General features: G+C 35.9%; 1 protein-coding gene across 3 annotated transcripts; it reads left to right on the top strand.

Annotated features, from left to right (window-relative positions):
• The first annotated feature begins 7,729 nt into the window (after positions 1–7,729).
• On the top strand, positions 7,730–19,408 carry LOC121431882 (tRNA methyltransferase 10 homolog A-like). Of its 3 annotated transcripts, none has more exons than XM_041629660.1 (7): positions 7,730–7,817; positions 9,538–9,720; positions 10,769–10,943; positions 11,297–11,443; positions 14,111–14,257; positions 15,879–15,984; positions 16,249–19,408. In XM_041629660.1, exons 2-7 carry the CDS (start codon positions 9,578–9,580, stop codon positions 16,689–16,691), a joined length of 1,161 nt encoding a protein of 386 aa, XP_041485594.1. In that variant the 5' UTR covers positions 7,730–7,817; positions 9,538–9,577; the 3' UTR covers positions 16,692–19,408. The 3 variants fall into 3 exon arrangements, with proteins under 3 accessions (XP_041485594.1, XP_041485595.1, XP_041485592.1); XM_041629661.1 differs by lacking the exon at positions 7,730–7,817 and adding an exon at positions 7,826–8,124 and having other exon boundaries at positions 10,769–10,901; XM_041629658.1 differs by lacking the exon at positions 7,730–7,817 and adding an exon at positions 7,827–8,124.
• The last annotated feature ends 1,629 nt before the right edge of the window (positions 19,409–21,037 follow it).

The raw sequence follows: 21,037 nt of genomic DNA, 5'->3' as shown, positions 1-21,037 counted from the left end.
TCATTATATTCTATGTATATCTATCTAAATTGCATAGATCTATTTCATGAAAATATACAATACTAATATCATAATTTATGATCGTTATCATACAATTGCCATTTAAGTAAGGGCAAGCCCACCCCAGCAAATAGCTGATTTGAATAAAAAGACAAAAATCAAACAAATATAACGCTAAAAAATGTCATAAACATCATAATGTTAAAAAAGTATGAGATGACATTTTCAAATATCGGGTTTTTCACAAAACATAGGAGAGACTTAATGATGGTACCCACTCATTGTTTTCAGTTTAAACAGACTCTTCGTCAAGTCACAATAGTTTCTTCCGTTACCACATTGGCTGATTGGCAGTGCCTCATGTTCAGGGACCAATCAAATTTTGGATCACATTTTTTTTACGAGAAGAAAATAATAATATTTCACATTCGATATATTGAAATATAAAAGAAATAGTGAGTGGTGGTATCATCTGTCCCTTTATTTGGAAACCGACTGCAGCATGTACATGATTATAATTTTGTGAACCGAACGACATTTATGACGTTCCTATTATACTTCCAATTTTGATAAAAATTTTCGACGTCATAGACATTGTTTGATTATTTTCTCTAATAACCACAATCAACTTTTAGTTGGGATGGACATAAAAAATTGAATAAAATTAAACTTTCAGATCAATGAGATGCATTCATGATTTCCCTGCGTATAACGAAGAACTATAAAGACATTTCTTCAAATGGAGCGTACGTCGGGTTAGGACAAAACTCATCATCATTTCCTTCGTCTCTTGCCTCGTCATGACTCCGCAGGTCACCGGTCAAATGGCGTCTTGGTCCATGTCGGGCAAGGTCTTCCAAGTTGCTGGTTTTGCAACACGCCCGAGGAACTTCACAATCACCCGACTGCACATGACGAATCCAAAAGGAATTCACGTACAGATCTTCACCAGGCTCAACGTAGTCTTCGTCGTCGTCATCGTCGTCCGTCCGCTGGTCATCGACGTCCGTGCTTTCCCCGGCGTTTCTCTCTTGCAGAGCACCACACCACTGTGTCCTTGCTGTCATTGGGATATACAAATGTCTTTCATGATCTTGAAAATTATGCTCAGCTTGATGGACTAACCTCTCTACGTCAGTGCCATCGTTTGACACTCGGGTAATCGGGTTCGAAAGTGTTCGAACAAACTCTGCTCCCCTATCCAGGTGTGGATATTTCTGCGGCGAGCACGGTCTCGACGAGAAGATTTTCGACAGTAAGAAAATTATCACGATGGTCATCATGAAGAAAAGCACGGCTAGTGCGATGGCGCTTGGGTATGGAATAGTGGTCGCTATCGGACTCGACGTCGTGATCGTTGGGAGGTTCGTGATCATGGTCGGTCGGAGTTGAAGAGTTGAAGTGTTGGGTGCAGACGTGCTTGACCGAGCTGCTTTTTTAAATGTTACTTCGAAGTCTCTTGAAGTAGCGATGGAAGTCAAGTCCATTGCCGTATGTAGATCTAGGAAGAATAATTATATCAGGATTTTGATTAAACAAAAAAAAACAGTTGGAAAATGATTGTTAATTCCTATCTAATTCATAGGCCATCTTATTAAATGCTCCTTGAGCGTTGTAACTTATGACGACTTTAGTTTTGGACTTCCAATGAATAATGAAAAGGCAGAATGGCCCCTCCCCGACCACAGGATCCTGGATCACCCCCTCCCCCCATTTACTCGTTTACAGCATGCCCATGCATACTACATTTCTTGAGCAAGTCGAGTACATACTGCCCCGAAAAGTAAACCACAGTCCACTCATTGAAGAGAATAGGATTAAACTCTACCTGTGTAGAACAATGATATTAACCATATTGTATGGCTAATGATGAATGTTGCTTTACAATATACCCATTAAAAGTTTATGAAATATTGCCAAAATAAATTTCGGCTACTTACGTTCTAAAATCCATGTATATAATGATAATGATGATGATGATGATGACGACGACATCGGATGATGACAATAATGATGATAATAATAATAGTAATAATAATAATAATAATAAAGTGATAATACTATAATAATTATGTAACATTACAGCGCTTAATACAAACAAAATCTAAGCGATGTAGTATTATCTCATTTTTAGCATGTAGCTGCAAATAAGTATCAAACATGTCAAAAATGGAAATCCAATAAATTGTTGGAGGGAATTATCTGAATGTGACGGAGTTATGCTCGCTAATACCATGCCCATCGACATGCACAGTTTTATGACCGTCCATGGTATGGTATTTTAGACGAGAAGCATAAATAGTAAAGTTAAATCACGAAGCATTTATTTACCTTTCCAATAGATTTCAATAAATCTAGCTTTCCAATAAACCTTTCCATTAAATTAATAGTATATATTACTAGTAAATCAACGAAGTACATGCAAACCACCGTATGCGGTAGAAGCAATAATTCAGAATTATGATTGTCGATATCTAAGCTTAAATTCTATGTATAGGTCTTGAAGTCTATATCAAAATTTCGGTATAACTGATCTATAATGCTCTGATTGGTCTACATTTAACTATCTATCAAGGTAGCTCTAGTATAAGTGGTGTGGTGATACTCGGTGCAAGTTAGTGCGGTTGAAAGTTCTTAGAACTCTTTAGTTAGCTGGTATAGCCCTTATGGTCAGTGTTATAAGGAGTTGATTCGGATATGGTTTATCCTAGACGTCAGTGGCGGCCGGGAGGAGTTGGTAAACTTGGGCCGGAAACATGTGGCACACGTGAATAACTGAAAGTATTACAGGAACTTATAAATGCTTACACCGTAAAACACTCACTGTTTTAGAGTTTAATCCTGTCACCAGTGGCTTGGGTCACGGCAAGGGGGGGGGGGGCGGGGGCATGACCAAAACTTTTGAATTACAACATACTGAGTGTGCAAATAGCTAGATATACCTACCTGAAAAGATACATTTTAAGGAGTGTTGATAGGAATTCATGAAAGGCCTATGAATCTCACTAACCAAATATCGCGAGCGCGAATTAAGCGCAAGTTGATTTTTTTTATATCTGTGAACGGAACATTGTAAGTACATTTATGTAATCATGTCTCACTAAGCAAATAACTGATTTGATTCGATTTGATTTATTGTTTTCTTCTGCATCAAAAACATTCGTATAATACATTTTTCATAACATAATAAACATAATATGTATAGCATTTTTGGCATGAATCATAAATAAAGAGTACTAAAAAATACTTACATACAAAAATGATTAACTATATGATATTCACAATTTGCAGGAGGATTGTCATCATAAGCAGATTGCTTGAAAAAAAATGACAATCCCAAACTTATACTAATTGAATTAATTAATACATTCATAAAGCAGAATGGGCATATATGCGAGCGCTGAGTGCGAGCTAAAATTATTGTTTATCAAAGAAGAAACATTTTAAGGACTCTGTTTAGGAATCCATGAAGAGCATACATCTCATCATGGTCAACTAATGCGAGCGCGAAGTGTGCATGTGCCGATTTTTCCCCTTAGATGACCTTCCAAAATGACCTTCTTCATTGCAAAAACCCTGGTGTTGATTTAACAACAGCCCGGAATCTATATCTGCCCACACCAGAAAAGTGTTAAACAACACCAGTTTCGTTTTGGTCTAACACCAGATAGGTGTTTATACAACACCAATTAGTATTAAAACAGCATCGGTTTAATTCCAAACTGGTGTTATTTCAATACTTCTCTGGTGTGTACAGATATAGATTCCGGGCTGGTGTTCAATTCAATTCATTTATTTTCTCTTTCAATCTTTTTACATTTACAATGATAGTTTAAAATACATATTTACAAAATATAATATATAAATCATTTCTATGATACAATAATACTATGCAGTGTTTTAGTAGGGAAACTCTTAATTTTTTATTACTATTTTTTTTTGCTTGTATGAAAACCAGACCCCTATATTGAAAAATCGTTTCCAGTGCCCTGCCACGTAAGGTGTAGTCTGACTAAATACACCCTGTTATATCATCATACCTATTATTATTCAAGAACAGTAACGGCTACGATATAGTGCCTTGTCGCGTCTGGTACAAAAGTACTGACGAAAAAAAAAGCATTTTAACTAACCGTCAAAACTTTCGACGACGATATCATCCACGGCCACAACGCCGGTATTCTTACCGCAAGTACCTTTGAAGACAATCTATGTATAAAGTAATCAAATTTAGAACAAACAATTAATTCATTCATTCAACCCATTATAGCACACACCTTTAAATTATGAAATATTGCACGCGGCTTCAGGGATGTTTATATAATGAAATATAATTTCGAAAACACGAGAGCCGTTATTACTCTCAAAATAACTGGGCAAAAGATGTCCCGCTGAAATTGTAATAAGATTCATCGGTGCTCAATTAATATCGTGAAATCAACACTGGTTTAAAGTGCTTGATATGGTCTTCTCAGTTTTGACACCACTAATTTTGCAGTATGATGAATTTATGGACCTACCTGTGGGCAAGTGTTTTGAATGTCAGTTCGGCAGGTGAAAGTGACGCCGCGAAATTGGAGCCACCTATCAACTTGAGAGGTGATGTTTATATTGATGGGGATAACTTTTTGTCCACCGGTCACGTCAAATCCGCATCTTCCTGGCGTGATGAATTTATAAAAGAAGGAGAGACGGACCTTGGGTGACTGAGTTTCTAGAGGGGGTAGGGTGAAGCGACCCCCTCCAGTCATCCGTTGAAGGACGTAATACCCGTCTGAATTAATGCGGAGAAAATATACATAAAATAATTTTTTATAGATAACGGTAAAACGAAAAAAAAACGGTTGTGTGGTTTTTTTTAATGTGTTTTACCTATTTCATTCCTGATACGACTTATTGATAAAAGACCGTTTTGTTGTCTAAAATCACCAATTCAGAATCACTTTTGGCTAAATATTCCGTTTTTGCTGTTTCCGTTTCCAAAACAGAAAAACGAACTTACTTTGATAGGAAAGATAAGTAAGTAATATTAAAGTGTTTAGAAGTTATGTGCTGAGATAAAGTAAAAAAAATCGAAAAGCAATCTTGTATTTAGTGTTAGTTTTGAGTAATATCATATCAATATCATATAATATATATCTTACCTAAATCGTCCATAGATCTGGCCGCACCATAACGGCCCGCCATGGTCAGAGCGTTGTATATTCTCCAGTCTTGTGATGTGATAGCACACGCATTATGTCCGGGTTTCTTCAAGACTTCTCTCCCAAAATCGCAAGAAAAAAGGACTAGCATGGCAGAAAGATAATCGAAATTGCAATGATATGAATCATGATTATTTCAGAGGCAAAATATACAATAAAAGAAGGAATATCGCTAACATGCATGGGGGGGCTCCATTTTTTTCAATAACCGTGTACACGTCGTAAAGATGACAATCATTACTTTTTGCAAGCTCAGTCTCCCTCCCACTTTCGAAACTCTTCAGGGGTCGATTAAAAGAAAAGAAAGTAGTTTTTACCAATCAACTTTTTTTAAAGGAGGGATAGAGAATGCAATTAACAATAATAAAATCCATGGCGTTTCGATCAGGGCGCAGTGGGCTGGCTGACTGATAATTGATAATGACCAATCTGTTCACAGAAAGCAGAAACTAAACCAGACAAAAATGATAAGCGAAAGCGGCTTTGAGGTAAACTTACATTGCAAATATATGACGGAAAAAATCTAACAGACTCAATATGCATATTCCTCAGTACAACAGGAAGTACGAAATTACCCATTCACACAAAATATCAGAACTAAACTAATTTCGCAATAAATAATTTAAAATCATCAAAACTTTGCCTTTTTAAAGCAAGTTGTTCATATAGGATCACGAGCAGATAGAGAGTATAAAAATATATAATATTTCATTGCCATTAAAGAGAATGGGTTTTTTTATTTTTCAAAAGCATTTCAAAACTTGATAATTCGTTTTCAACTGATAGTGTAAGGTATCATACTAAATCAATATGTACTGATTGCGGGAAAATTAATAACGTCCTAACTCCCTGCTTGAATACATGTATATCTTGAATCAATATTTATAGTAAACATTGAAGAAGAAAAACAAAACAGGTGAGTCTCACCTGGTGATTGGTTCAGTTCAGTTGCGTTATTTTTTCTTATTTCTACTTTCACGAACATATATCATTTATTCAGATAACTACTCTTCTCTGGCGCCTGGAGACGTTGTTTAACTTTCAACCTTTGTTTTATTTGGGTAATCCTGTTTTGGCCGAGCGTTTCTAAAACACGACCGGTGCATGGGGATATATTTGCTTATCCAATACCAATGTCGATATCAATATTTGACAAGCAAAATAAAATCGACAAAATTATAAAAGAAAATCGAAATATTCATGATAATTTTTGGCACTTACTTGATGCTTCTGTCACGCATGCCTGTTGTAATGAAACTACAATCAGAGATAACATAATCATTGTCACCATTTGAGTACCGTCTCTGGAAGATTTTGTAAGGATTTTTTTAAACGGTGACTGCTTCACTTTCTAACTCAGAGGGAGGATACTTAGACGTTTAGTCGCCGCTGCACAGATAGTAACGAAGCCAGGCACTATCACAATTCCTAAGAATAAATGGGATTAAACTGCATTTTGACGTTTGGATGCCGTCCTCGCGGTGGTTAATCTCTTTGCCCAGACAATAACGGGTTGTGGTGAAATGGAAGTACTCAATTACACTTTACGCAAAACTAATACGTATTTGTCAAGACCCGACATTCATTGATTTATATCCCTCTAAAGTGTGTTTTGTTTTTCTTTTTCTGTAGCCATCAATTAAGTTCTCACATCTTAAGTGTTGCACATAGGCCTATACCGGTAGATTGACAAACATTCATTTCTAATATTCTCTTTTCAAGTACCGGTAGACTAAATAGTAATACATTTATTTTTAGCCGCCATTGCCAAATAACATCCGGGATGTTATTGTAGGAATTGTATAAGAAAAGTGAAACTATACTCTGGGATGGTTAAGAGTAAGCTCATAAAACCACTTAGATAGTGACTCAATCGAAGTCAAACGTGAAGAAAATATATAAAGTAAAACATTCTGCACATAAATCTTACCTATACATAGTTCATATAACGAGTTTCATATGAACTTTATGAACATTTTGAACGATGCCATGATCAGAAAGGCTTTATCAAGGCCTAATTAAACAAAACAATTTGTTTTAAATTTATTAACCATAGAGACTTTACTAAAGCACAGCGCACACAATATGCGATCCAATGCGACGTGATTTTTTAAAAAATAAAATCGCACTTTGCATTAAATTTGAAGTTTCCAAGAGGTTATGTTAGTTTATTTGAAGTGCAGCATTGTGTTAGGAATAATAAAATCTTAATTTTGTTTTGCGGCAAGCCCTGTGGTCGGAGTAAAGTCCAAATCAGCTACAAATCGCAGCCGATGATGAAGGCATTTATACAACTTGAAATTGCATTCCTACAGGAGGGCTCGAACTAGACTGAATTTCGATATAAGTAGTCCTGTCAATATTCAGAACTTTGATCGTGAAGATTTATCGGCTGGACTGTTAATCTCAAATGTTATTTATTACAATTTACATGTATATGCAATTGGGATCGCAACGAATAGCATACTACCAATACAATTTTGTGGGCCGGGCAACTTTTCCTTTTCTATTTTAGTCTTTGCGATACCATAGTCAGTTGCTCACGGAAAGATCACAAAGTTTTCTGACCTGATTTTTGGCGAGTTTTGGGCTTAAATCACGACTGTTTATCATGTAAGTCAAAACTGAACACTATATTAAACCAAGAAATGCTGCTTAAGGTATAAATTTACACGCTTTGACCAAACATTTTGCTATAAGCATAGGCGATAATTGAGTTTTGTGTACTCGGTCCCATAGGCTGAAATTTATGTCGTGTGTCTCGTTTACGAGATGCAAAGCCCACTCGCACAAGCATGCGAGGTTAGTTGGCGGAGCGGTATTCTGAAAGGAGACATAACTAGAAGACGATCACTAAAAATAAGATTTTGACATCAATGTAAAGATTTCAACTCCTAGAATAGCATCTGACTCCATCCAGGTAACAAAACAAAAAGAAAAATTAACCAACATGACCAAGAATAGGCCACCCAAAAAGGCCAAATGAAGAGAAGAAACGCAATTTTCACTCACTTCATGCGCCACGGAGCTGAGAGAGGGCCTGTTCATGTGACGCCACGCAGTGGCATTGTGTTTCTGGGTTTTGTACAAGTTTGTACACAGTACAAACCTAGCCTTGAGGACTCTGAGATGATATTTTTACGTATACTTTTTCATCACGGAGCATTGAAATGCTTGCCATATCAGCGAGACTAATAAACATGGATTTCCCTAGGCTAGGAAATTAATTAGAGGATGAAATCTGTTTGTTTCTCTTGATTTTATTTATTTATGAACCTTCATATGCCTAATGCGTATGAAGGAATTAAAATTATTTTAGTATTAATATGCAAAAATGAGAGGTTTCTTACCAGACCGATCTCGTGTAGATCCCTTGATCCATTCATAGACACTGCAATTGCAATATGCTTGAACCGCTTCCTTATGACATAGCCAGAGATGCCAAGTTCAAAGACCAGCTATGCGTGAGATTTTCTGTGAATCTGAGTGAGATCACAGACATTGTGTACAATGTATATGGGGATAGGCTGTGATAGTTGCGTGAGACAGAGATTTGAGGGGATGAACAAGAGTCCAAAATGCTTGAGTCTCACGCATAATGCGTGAGACTTGGTAGCTCTGCATAGCTTCGATAAGCGATGTTAGTGTTACAAAATGCTGTTGTGAAGATCATTTCATAGATGAAAAGGATTATTTAACAAACAATAAAATTTGAATCTTGATTATAAATAATTATTACAATAATAATTATTCATAATCAAGTTTTGAATTTTATTATTTGTCAAATAATAAATTCAATATTTGATGAGCATGTTATAAAAGATGTAGGCTTTGCTTGATACCAGATTTATTGATATTTATTTCCTTCTTAGGAGGTTAGTATAGCATACTAACCTCGCAATACATGCGAGTGAGTCTTACTTAGACTCTTTGAGTCTTATGATGTTATGTCAAGGCTGAAGCTATCTGATAGTTTGTGGATTTTCCAATGTTGAAAGATGATGTTGATAAAAGATCCATTTAGTGTCATTATCTCTTGCTAATTGCGGCTTTCATTTTTTATGAATATTACCAATTCTGTATAAAGTCTACTACTGTGACTAAAAGAAGAAAAGAGGAAGATAATTGAATTGAGGAGAAAAGTCTTGATCAAATCCTATGGAAAAAAGAGAGGAAAACAACAGATAATTAAAAAGATGTAAAATCTAGATCTAGTACATATATATAAATCTGCTACATTTAATTTTTTTTCTTTCCCCATTCCTCTCTGTACTCTCATCCCAATCTTTATTGTTTGGTATTTTGAATTTAAATCTGTTTAAATTCTATTCAGCTTAAATTCAGGGGGATCATTACTCCACTGTTCATGAAGGATGGATGAAGAATCAAATTGCCAACCCCAAGAAGACGACAGTAAACAGGAGACTGAGAACAAAACATCGCCAGTACTATCTAAAAACCAACTGAAGAAACAGCGCAGGCATGAGAGATGGGCAGAAACAAAGAAAGAAAGAAGGTACAAATAGCAGTGTGTCTTCACAAATAACATCAAATTTCGATATGATGTTCAAGTTAATTAGATTTAGATTTAGATTTAGATTTTATTAATTTTCCGTTCACAAAGCACAACAAAATCAAACAATACATAGTCAAATTCAAAGTACATCAATCGAAATAAGGTATAAACAATGAGAATTAATGCAAACTAAAGTAACTTGACTATAATAACTATGTAAAACAGAACGGAGGGGCTTGCCAAGAAAAGCGAAGCTTGTATGGGAGGCAAGCCCCCGTAACTTAGTTTCAATACGTATATTACAAAACTATAGTATAAAGGAGAGACGGAAGACAGTTTAAAAGGAGGCTATACAAAATATCGAAGGTAACAACGAAAGAGTGAACCAAATTAGAATAAATAATAATAGTAATAACAATAAAAATAACAACAATTAAAATACTAGTTTAATCATTTGATTGTCAGTTGAATAAAAAATTGAATATTTTTTTTTTGAAATTAGGAGAAAAAAAACTGAAGGGTTAGAGTCATTTGAAGATGAATGAAAGAGTTGATGTCATGAGTTTTATGACATCAGTGTCACTGGTATTAGAAGTTCACATTTCCTTTTCATCGTTTGTTTGAATTGTTTGAATTTTCTGCTCTGATAGCTTAGTTTTCATAGTACGTCATCTTTGATTTGATATTTACAGTATTAGGCCTAACTGTTTTCAAAAGGTCAGACAAGACCAACATACATGTACTTAACCAGAGTCCTATTCAGTTATAATGATTATTCTATTATCAGTATTGTTGATATTTTATTGTTATTGATATAAATTATTGGATGTTATTTTTATTATTAATGTTATAATCATTGTTATAATCATCATCATCTTCTCCTTTCCCTTCCTCCTCATCCTCTTCCTCTTACTGATCTTCTCCTTTTTCTACTTCTCCTTTTTCTTCTTCTTCTCCTTTATTTTCTCCTTCTTCTCCTCCTTTTTCTTCTTCTTCTTCTCCTCCTTTTTCTTCTTCTCCTCCTCCATCATCATCATTACTTTTGTAGGAAAAAAGAGAGAGAGAAGAACAAAGACAGGAAAAGGAAAATGTTAGAAGAGGCGAGAAAACAAGGAATAGACGAGGAAAGTCTGGTTGTGAAGAAGAAAAAGATGAGCGACCCCGAAGCTAGCAACATCAAGGTAGCCATTGACTGTGCCTACGATTCACTCATGACAGAATCAGTATGTTTAATTTCATTTCATTAATCATTGGTTTTCTAAAAACCCCTGGGAAAGATTGTATCTAGATAGGTGATGATATAATATAAGATAAGTGCATATAGATTTGCAATTTGTCTCACCCATCCATAAAAAAGTATATACTAATATTTTCAAATGAACAAGACTAATTGTTTTGCAAGATATTTCCCTCTGACTTAATTCATTGCCAGATAGATCAATGTCTATAAACACAAAATTAATAACTTCTCTATATCATATGATCAGATGTTATTTTTATGTAACCTTGTTCAACAATATATTTTACTCAATTGAAATTTATATCTTTATCATTTTTATCTACTTTTTGTTAATAGGACATAAAGAAATTAATCAAGCAGATACAGAGATGTTACGCAGAGAACAGAAAAGCCAACAAACCACTCCAGCTTTATGTATCCAGTCTGAAAGATAAGACTAAGCAGATCTTGGATGATGTCATCGAAGGGTACCAAAAATGGGATGTAAGTGTATTGGTTGCCACCCCGAAGGGCCACTTCCATTGATGAGTGGATACCATGTGCGACCATGGGGTCCCGAAAAGCACCCTAAACAAGTATTTTCCATGTTCTGAAAATGCACCCCTTAACAAGTATTGGCGTTTGAAATCTTATTACCCTTTACAAGTATTGGAAACATACTCTTGGCAAGTATTCCCTGAATCGAACCCCTAAACAAGTACAGCGATATTTTAATTGGTAGATGTCACTGACGTCAGTTTGACCTTTACCTACATCATTGGGTTAGTACAGCCCCACCTCCCACACCTCGTGCAAATCGGACTCTAAACACAGATGACTGTTGGGGCAAAAAGTACATCCTTCATATACCATTTTAGTCTTTTGTCCCTCGCAAATTTGACCCAAAACACATAGATTTCCTAGCGAAATATATACCCTTTTTTCATTATCTTAGTGTTTTTGACACCCTTATTACTTTACGTACGTGACATGCCTTATTTTGAAAAAGACATAATTTTTGTCTCACCTGCGAAGCAGAGTGAGACTATAGGCGCCGCTTTTCCGACGGCGGCGGCGGCGTCAACATCAAATCTTAACCTGAGGTTAAGTTTTTGAAATGACATCATAACTTAGAAAGTATATGGACCTAGTTCATGAAACTTGGCCATAAGGTTAATCAAGTATTACTGAACATCCTATTAGAGTTTCATGTCACATGACAAAGGTCATTTAGGGTCAATGAACTTAGACCATGTTGGAGGAATCAACATCGAAATCTTAACCTGAGGTTAAGTTTTTGAAATGTCATCATAACTTAGAAAATATATAGACCTAGTTCATGAAACTTGGACATAAGGTTAATCAAGTATCACCGAACATCCTGCATGAGTTTCACGTCACATGACCAAGGTCAAAGGTCATTTAGGGTCAATGAACTTTGGCCGAATTGGGGATATCTGTTGAATTCCCATCATAACTTTGAAAGTTTATGGATCTGATTCATGAAACTTGGACATAATAGTAATCAAGCATCACTGAATATTTTGTGCAAGTTTCAGGTCTCATGATTAAGGTCAAAGGTCATTTAGGGTCAATGAACTTTGGCCGAATCAGGGGTATCTGTTGAATTACCATCATAACTTTGAAAGTTTATTAGTCTAGTTTATTAAACTTGGACATATGAGTAATCAAATATCACTGAACATCCTGTGCGCGTTTCAGGTCACATGACCAAGTTCAAAGGTCAATGAACTTTGGCCGAATTGGGTGTATCTGTTGAATTACCATCATAACTTTGAAAGTTTATGGATATGATTCATGAAACTTGTACATAAGAGTAATCAAGTATCACTGAACATCCTGTGCGAGTTTCAGGTCACATGATCAAGGTCAAAGGTCATGTAAGGTCAATGAACTTTGGCTATGTTGGGGTTTTTTGTTAAATAACCATCATATCTCTGTAAGTTTATTGGTCTCGTTCATAAAAAGTGGACATAAGAGTAACCATGTATCACTGAACATCTTGTTAGAGTTAGAGTAGTATTCAAAGTCAGCACTGCTGCTATATTGAACCGCGTGATGCAGGTGAGACGGCCAGAGGCATTCCACTTGTTACGTTTTTTTTTGGTCACGCATGGTATCCACTCGTCAATGTAAGTGCCCCCCCCTGGGTTGATCAGTCAATTAATTCCAAACCATCAATTCAACCGATGTTGAGAGAAACCGGTTAAAGCAACCAACGAATTAATCAATCGACTGATTCAATGTAACCTCCCCCCCTCCCCCGGGTTGCCACTTCCTCTACAACAACAAATTCATCTACTAACCATGCTGAATTTGCCCATTACCATTTTCTGAAATTTGTAGTTGAATTAAAGCAAATATGTTTAAATGATTAGATGAACTCTGTATGAATCAAAATTTTCTTTGTGAAGGATCATTAAAATTTGTAAGTTCCTTTTTGGTGTTGGTTATGTAACATGAATGATATTGTCACTGTTTTTCTCAGTGAATTTATTTCAACTCTTTGTTTTGGCATTCACCTGAAGAAGAAGTTCACAAACAATTTCTTGAAAGTTGAGTTGATTGTAATATTCAGCTTTCATTAAAGGCCTCCGCACACCTTGCGACTGTCTGATTTTGGAACAAATCGCATTTTGCTCATTTTCTGAAAATGTGAATGGAACATATCATTTTATATGAGGTTTAAATTAATTGAAAAAATACTAATACAACCATTTTGAAAGATTGCAAGCCTTTATTTCGGAGTAAAGGCGAAATTAGTTTCAAATCATAGCCAATCATACGACTGCTATGACATCATTACGACTAGATATTAAATTCGCTTTTATTCTAAGAAGGATGATAGCATGGTCACAGATTTGAACATAGGTATTCGTACGATGATTTAGAACATTACACAGTAAGATATTCCAAGTTTCAATGGTAGCATCAAATTCTACTACATTTTTTTCTGAAATCGGGTTGCAGACCAATCGTAAGGTGTGTGGTCGCCTTAACAAGTTGGTGAGCTTTCAGTGTTGACAGTTTGTGATGTGCCATGATGGCAATTATCTCCTAAGGCTTGTTTTATGAGTTGGTTGCTACAAGTCTTTGAATCCAAGGTGCAAATTTATTTATCAAACAGAAATAATTTATATTTTATGGCAGATTCACTTCAGAGAAGAAGAGCCTGAAGCGGCGTTTGGATCTGAGAATGTAGTCTACTTGGCAGCTGAGTCTCCTAATATACTCCAAGACCTGGATCCAAACAAGGCCTATATCATCGGTGGTCTAGTTGATCACAACCATTACAAGGTCTGTACACACTCCTTAGTAGAATCTAGAGAGGGGGGTGTTTCACAAAGAGTAAAGTGTGATATAATAATAATATTCTGCATTTGTATAGCGCTTGATACATCGGAATGACGTCTCTAAGCGCTTTACAGACATATTATTACCCCGGTCATCGGATCCTTGCATGCCCGCATACAATGTGTGCACCTTCTCCATTCCCTGGGGAGCATTCCAACAAGAGTTCCAAGACTCAATTGCTAGGCATACTACATATAGGCTTTCACATCCTACCGGGTACCCATTTAACACCTGGGTAGAGAGTGGCAAAATGTGGATTAACGCCTTGCCAAAGGACGTTAGGCCATGGTGGGATTCGAACACACGACCCTCTGAATACAAGGCGATAGTCAGAACTGCTACACCACGACGCTTCCATTATAGAGTAGTGGTGACACAACATTTGATCCTGTGGCAATTGCTCCGGGCTTAATTTCGTCTAAGATTTAGGGTTAGGGTTGCAATAGGGTTTTATGGTTAGGTTTAGATTAGGGTATTGTGTTAAACCCAGGGTTGAAGTTGTTCATTTGACTAGTGTGTGGAATTTACAGCAGAGTAATTGTCGCCAGAGCAAATGTCATTGAACCAGAGTAGTAGATTGCATCCTCTGAGCATGATCACCCCTATGCAGTGATGTGTCGTTTATGGATTGCAACTGGGAATGTATGGGCGAATTTTAGTCACACTTTAATCCTTGTGAAACACTACCCAATTCTTATTTTGCATGGGGTTAGCTACCTAGATGATAAAGGGATGGCGTTCAGGTTTTGTTTTTAGGCTAGCAGATTGTTCCAAATTTGCAATCCTTCGAGGGCTGTATAATTTTGTTTTGAACAGTATAAAGTCCATCTTATATACTATTAGACCTCTGTGCTTCCCTCTCTCCTGTTTGCTTTTAATTCAGTTTGACCTTTCTATTAATCTGTAAAAGAGAAGATGGACAATTGGACATCAATGATTATATGCTACATGAAGTATTGATTTTAGTACTCCACTTTTATATTGGTATTTTATTTATTTCACATCTTTATACAGGGTATCCAATTCAGTTATACACGATAAAAACATTAACAAAGATAAAGAGCTGGTTTGCAATCGGGCCCTTTTAATCAAAATAGATACAAATTATACAGTACATAATGTGCAAAATAGACGAGAAATATCTTTAAAAATCCCAACCCTCTGTGCCGTCATCAGAAACACATGGAAGCACCCAAACCCACACACACTCCCTCACATACTATGGCACATTTTTAACACATCAGAACACTGTCTGTAAAGCATTTTGCAGTAATGTCATCATTTATTCTTTGTAAGTGGTTGTAATATATACATTCGCAACTAGGCATTTCCATGTCTAATTCAGCAAGAAATTTATCTGCACTGTGCTGCGCTCGACCCAGGTGAGGTGAATGGGTACCCATTTGTAACCTCTGATTAATTTGCTGAATGCATCGAGTGCTGCTGATTAAGTGGTCGCTAAAGATGGGGTACCATAAATCCACTTTGTAACCTCTGGTAAAAAGTGCTATATAACTCCAGCTATTATATCATAACATTGTTATCTTTTGTCTTGCTTTAACAGGGATACTGTTATGAGAAGGTGATAGAGAATGGATGGAGTCACGCTCAACTTCCGATTGGTGACTTTGTGAAACTCAACTCTAGGAAGGTTTTAGCTGTCAACCATGGTAAGCACTTTCAAAGGAAAAATGCAGAAGTTATTCAAATCTAAATGTAAGGTTGTGTGCAGGATATAGGTAGAGTTTTCCAAATTGGAAAATGTGAACTCTCGATGAGTACAAAAATAACTTAAAATAAGTTAAAGTATCCTTCTGTTCATTATAGAAATATATATTAGACATCATGCATAATAAAACAGATTTTAATGCTCATACTTAATTAACATGCAAGTAGTTATTTCATTCTATTCATTTTCTTCTTTTTTTTGTCAGTTTATGAAATCATCTTAGCCTATGTTCAACTAGGCAACTGGAAAGATGCCTTCTTCCAAGTCTTACCGAATCGCAAGGTGAAAGAGTACTACTCCAAAAACGATTCTCCTGAAGACTCGGGCAAATTATCGAGTCATACAGAGACCTCTGTTCAGGATCAGACATCACGGAATGTCAGTGACTCGGTTGTTGACCGAACTAGAGAAGATGAGGGTCATTCTGCTGTTGCTAGGTTGGGCAAAGGGGATGGTGATCTCGCTGATGCTCAAACCAACAAGGAGAAACTTGAACAAGATGTTGTTGACTCGGTAAAAGTGTGTGACACTCGCAGTAGAAACGATAATGACCGAAATGCTGCCAAAGCGTTAGATTCAGACAAACTTCACTCTGGTGTGAAGCTGACGGATGGGGAGATTGAATGCGAAGACAAAGATGTCAGCTGATAGTGCATATCACAAAGTGAGGAAAACATTGCTGTCATAACCTTGTAGGTATTTCTTTTATGCGGTTTAATGGCTTTTATATCTTTTGGATTAAGGATTAGACATGTCATGACTATTATGATAAAGAATTACTAGTCATTAAATTGAAGTGATTCCTTGAAGAAATATGAGTTATAAGATCTTAGTTGCAATAGTGACATTGTAAGCACTTGTATCATGTGATTGATTGGGGGGAGAGAAACAAATATATCAGTGCAATCACTGAGACAATGTGATTAAAACAAACTCTATAAATTTGAGTTTTCAGGTCATCATAGCTTTATTTTCAGGCCATAGTTTTGGCCTTTCTAGTGTTTAGAAATTGTTTTCTAAGGTAATAGTATAATATTTTTCTCAAGAAGATGAGCTCAAATCTTCGGCAAATAGTTTGTGGATTCATAGCTTCAGTAGGCTTGCTCACTCCTGATGATATACCTCTTTTGCTCTCTCTCTCTCTTTGTTTTTTTTGGGGGGGGGGTCCTAGTTGTATGTGGAATCAAATCATTTCCATATATAGTAGCAAGTTCTTAGATACAAAGCAAATACGAAAGACAAGTACAGAATATTTATCTGAAAAAAAAATGCTTATGTTCAACTATTTTTAACTTTTTATAGTTTCCTTGTATAACAAAATGCAGAAGATACTGACAAACTGCTCATTTTCCCATTTCTCTTTGTTAATTATTGCATTCCATGATTCTAGTTGCAGCCTCTCAGTATATCCAGTCCATGAAAAATAGATCAGGTTGCATAGAGGGGCATTTATTTCCGGCCCCTTCATCACCTGCTCCCATGTACAGTTCGTCCTTGACATTTTAGTTAATTGATTACCGCATTCTTTGCACCTGTTAACATTCTCAAGGGTGTACATTTCAAAAGATGAAATTCACTATTTAGTACCTTTCAGTTATTGAGTGTAAACTACAGGAGGTGATAGTTATTTGGCTGCAGTTTGCCATCTTTTCTGCTTTTAATTTTCACTATTACCCTTAAGACACAATTGCACATATTCTGAACTTGAGTTTATCTTAAATGAAGGTCTAATTCTTTCCTAAAATTATGGAAAGCCAAAAATGTCAAAAAATGTTACTTTGTATGTGTCTTACATTTATGTGCTCTTCTTAACTTATGAATGGTCAAGAAAAAGTTGAGAATGATTTGAGACAAAAAATGAGCTGATATATTGAAATTATACCGTTAGAGATTTATGCCACTATTGGCTATCCATAGTTGAACCACAACTTTAAACCAGAGTTTATATTAAACCCAGAGTTCAGAATACGGTCCTATGGCACATACTCTGAACTCCAGTTTGACTTAAACCTTGGTCTAGGTCTGGGCTAAAATTATGGGGAGCTGAGATAAGCATCAGACATTATTGCTCCTTATACTTCTTTAAGTTCTTTTGAGTTAACTGGGTCAACTGGGATCTTTGCCATGTTTTAATGTAGAGTATTGTATTCATCATTTCAAGATGGCTTGTAATTCTTTGATTGCCTTAAGTGATGATAAATTGATCATGTAGTTATCTGTCTGCATCACTATTTTCTCCCCATAGTTAAACCAAAACTTTAGGTTGTGGTTTGAATTAAACCAGGGTTCAGAGTATGGGACTAAGGGAATAGGATTAATTTAAAGAATCTACCCAGAAGCCAGTGTTCTTCTCATGCAAATAGGGCTGTACAGATACACCCATTTATGAAGAATGGCTCCGATGCTATAGCCAAGACAGAGAAATCAACTCCACGGGCCTGTAACGCATAGCTTTATAGCAATCATCGTAGAACATTGTTTTTATGATTGATTACATTGACTACAATGTACAATTAATCGTAAAAATCAAGCGTACGATTAATCGCTTAACATTGTGTTATGGGACCTAGGTTGACCCAAAGGTGCTGCATCATAACTAATGATAAACCATCACTGGGTTTGGAGTCGGTTTTCGTTGGTGTGACGATATCATTAGACTTAAATTTTTCCATACTGGCGGTACACTGTGCAAGGCTATTGCATGAAAGCTGAACTGGAAAAATGTTTCCAAAGGTCATGTTTAACGCTAGGTAATCGTTGCTATTCCTCATGATGTGTATTCTTTGTCTTAATTGTCCAAATGGCTTTATCCCAATAGTAAAACTTTTAATAAAAGTCAAGAAACACAGCAAGTTTTGCATTTATATTTTTATTTCAAATATTTTGAAAATAGGTGCTCAGCACAGAGAACATGGAAGCAAAAGAAAAAAAACGATAATAATAGCATTGCAAGAAATATGTACATTCAGTTAATATATCGAGTACAAAAGACGAGTATAACAATGGACGGAAATATGCTATATACCAGGACATTTCAGACATGCAAACATAAATAGAATTAGTATGATTAATAACCTTAGAAAGTTGCATAGCACAAATTAGTTTTGCATACTTAATTGACCCTACCACAAATATGGCTTCAGACAGTCAATAGCAATCTCCCATAATGCCCCAGTCATACCAGCAAAATTTGACTACAGTCCGACCCAATCTATTATGTTTATATCCAATGGAGATGGTTTCATTGTGACTGTAGCACAGAGGACTGCATGCATGGTTGTTTTTTTTTTCTAAAAACTTTCTTCTTGTCCATGATTAGTAGAGCAGGCGCGGATCCAGTTGGATTAAGGCGACCGCACACCTTACGACTGGTCTGCGACCCGATTTTGGAACAAATCGCATTTTGCTCATTTTCTTAAGATGTGAATGGAACATATCATTTTATTTGAGGTTAAAATTGATTGAAAGAATACTAATATAACCATTTTGAAAGATTGCAAGCCTTTATTTTCAAGTAAAGGCCAAATTAGTTTCAAATCGTAGCCAATCGTATGACTACTATGACGTCATTTCGATTAGATATTAAATTCCCTTTTATTCTAAGAATGATAGCATAGTCACAAATTTGATCATTGGTATTCGTACAATGATTTTGAACATAACACAATAAGATATTCCAAGTCTCAACATTAGCATCAAATTCTATTACATCCTATTCTGAAATCGGGTCGCGGACCATTCTTAAGGCGTGCATTCACCTTTATATTCGATACCATTTCAGGGGCCATGTTGTTTTTGTAAAATAGTCGGCCTCTCGATACTATTTTTTTCCAATCTGGCTGGATTTGTGCCTGTACTAGAGAGCAATAATTTTTGTCACTTTGCTTATTGCTATTTCTGTACCCTTTCATTTTTCCCAAGAAAACTTGAGACATTCTCACCTCGGTCACATTTGCTCTACGGCAGCCGTACGGCGAGTCAAAAACAGCTGTTTAAACATTTTTTGTAATAGCCGCATATAGGTGGTTTGAATGAAAATGAATAAAACGGCTGGTTTCGACTCGCCGTACGGCCGCCCTAGAGCAAATGTGACCGAGGTATTAGCTAGTGGGATGAATGTGCTTGTGTACAAGAATTGTTGTATCACGAATGCCCTTCTCTCTACTGCTGAATCCTTTATTTGTGGTAGGTTCAAATCGCCAAATTATCAAATATGCATGATTATTATTTCAAATACCAATATCTGTCATATATTACAACTTCTCTCATTAATAGTGAGTTTGATTACCTATATACAACAAAACATATTTTGCATATACTGCATAGAGTTTATTGTATTTACAAACATATATTATTAGATATTTTCTTTATGATAAAATGGTGCATAATCCTTGAGCAAGATAAAATGATATTGACATTTTAGAAATTAAAAGGATGCTTGTTATTTGGATATGTACCGGTATTCGTAATTTCTCATTCCTTTATTTTTATCAACCAGTGCTCTTTAGGAATATCAATTTTAGGGGGTAAAGAATAATTGAAAGTTTAAAAAATTTTCAATTCTGTACGTGTATTGTCTTTTGTATAAAGTCTCTAAATTCACTTAAAATACTGAATGTATGGAATGTTTAGAAAGGTTTGGAATGTCCATATTTTTCAGACTTTTGCTCTGAGGGTTGACTTTCAACTATAATTATCATGTTGGAACTATATTTTGTAGAGAGTGAACAAAGTGGCTAAGGAATAAGCAGCAGCAAATATATGAAATGAATTGTTTCTTTCTTTTCAAAATCTTTACTGTTTACATAAATACTGAACGACCGAACAACATCTAGAAAATACCCAAATGATGGAATTGAACTGCAAAAAAAAATCAAATATAACTCTGGGGGTATTTCATGAAGAACCTTGTCAGCAATTTTCCACCTGCAAATCTGCTCTCGGCCAATCAGATGCAGGGATTTCAGTAGCTTATAACAGTTCATGAAATGCTC

The sequence above is a fragment of the Lytechinus variegatus genome, chromosome 18 (assembly GCF_018143015.1).
Source record: "Lytechinus variegatus isolate NC3 chromosome 18, Lvar_3.0, whole genome shotgun sequence".
NCBI lineage: Eukaryota > Metazoa > Echinodermata > Echinoidea > Temnopleuroida > Toxopneustidae > Lytechinus > Lytechinus variegatus.
The sequence above is the reverse complement of the archived record's forward strand: the minus strand, read 5'-3'. Positions and strand labels throughout refer to the sequence as shown.

Bases quoted from the DNA above. Each gene is read 5' to 3' on its own strand.
- LOC121431882 (XM_041629660.1), top strand. From the start codon at position 9,578: ATGGATGAAGAATCAAATTGCCAACCCCAAGAAGACGACAGTAAACAG. The intron at 11,444-14,110 runs GTAAGTGTATTG...ATTTTATGGCAG, and splicing joins AAGGGTACCAAAAATGGGAT to ATTCACTTCAGAGAAGAAGA. The intron at 14,258-15,878 runs GTCTGTACACAC...TTGCTTTAACAG, and splicing joins TTGATCACAACCATTACAAG to GGATACTGTTATGAGAAGGT.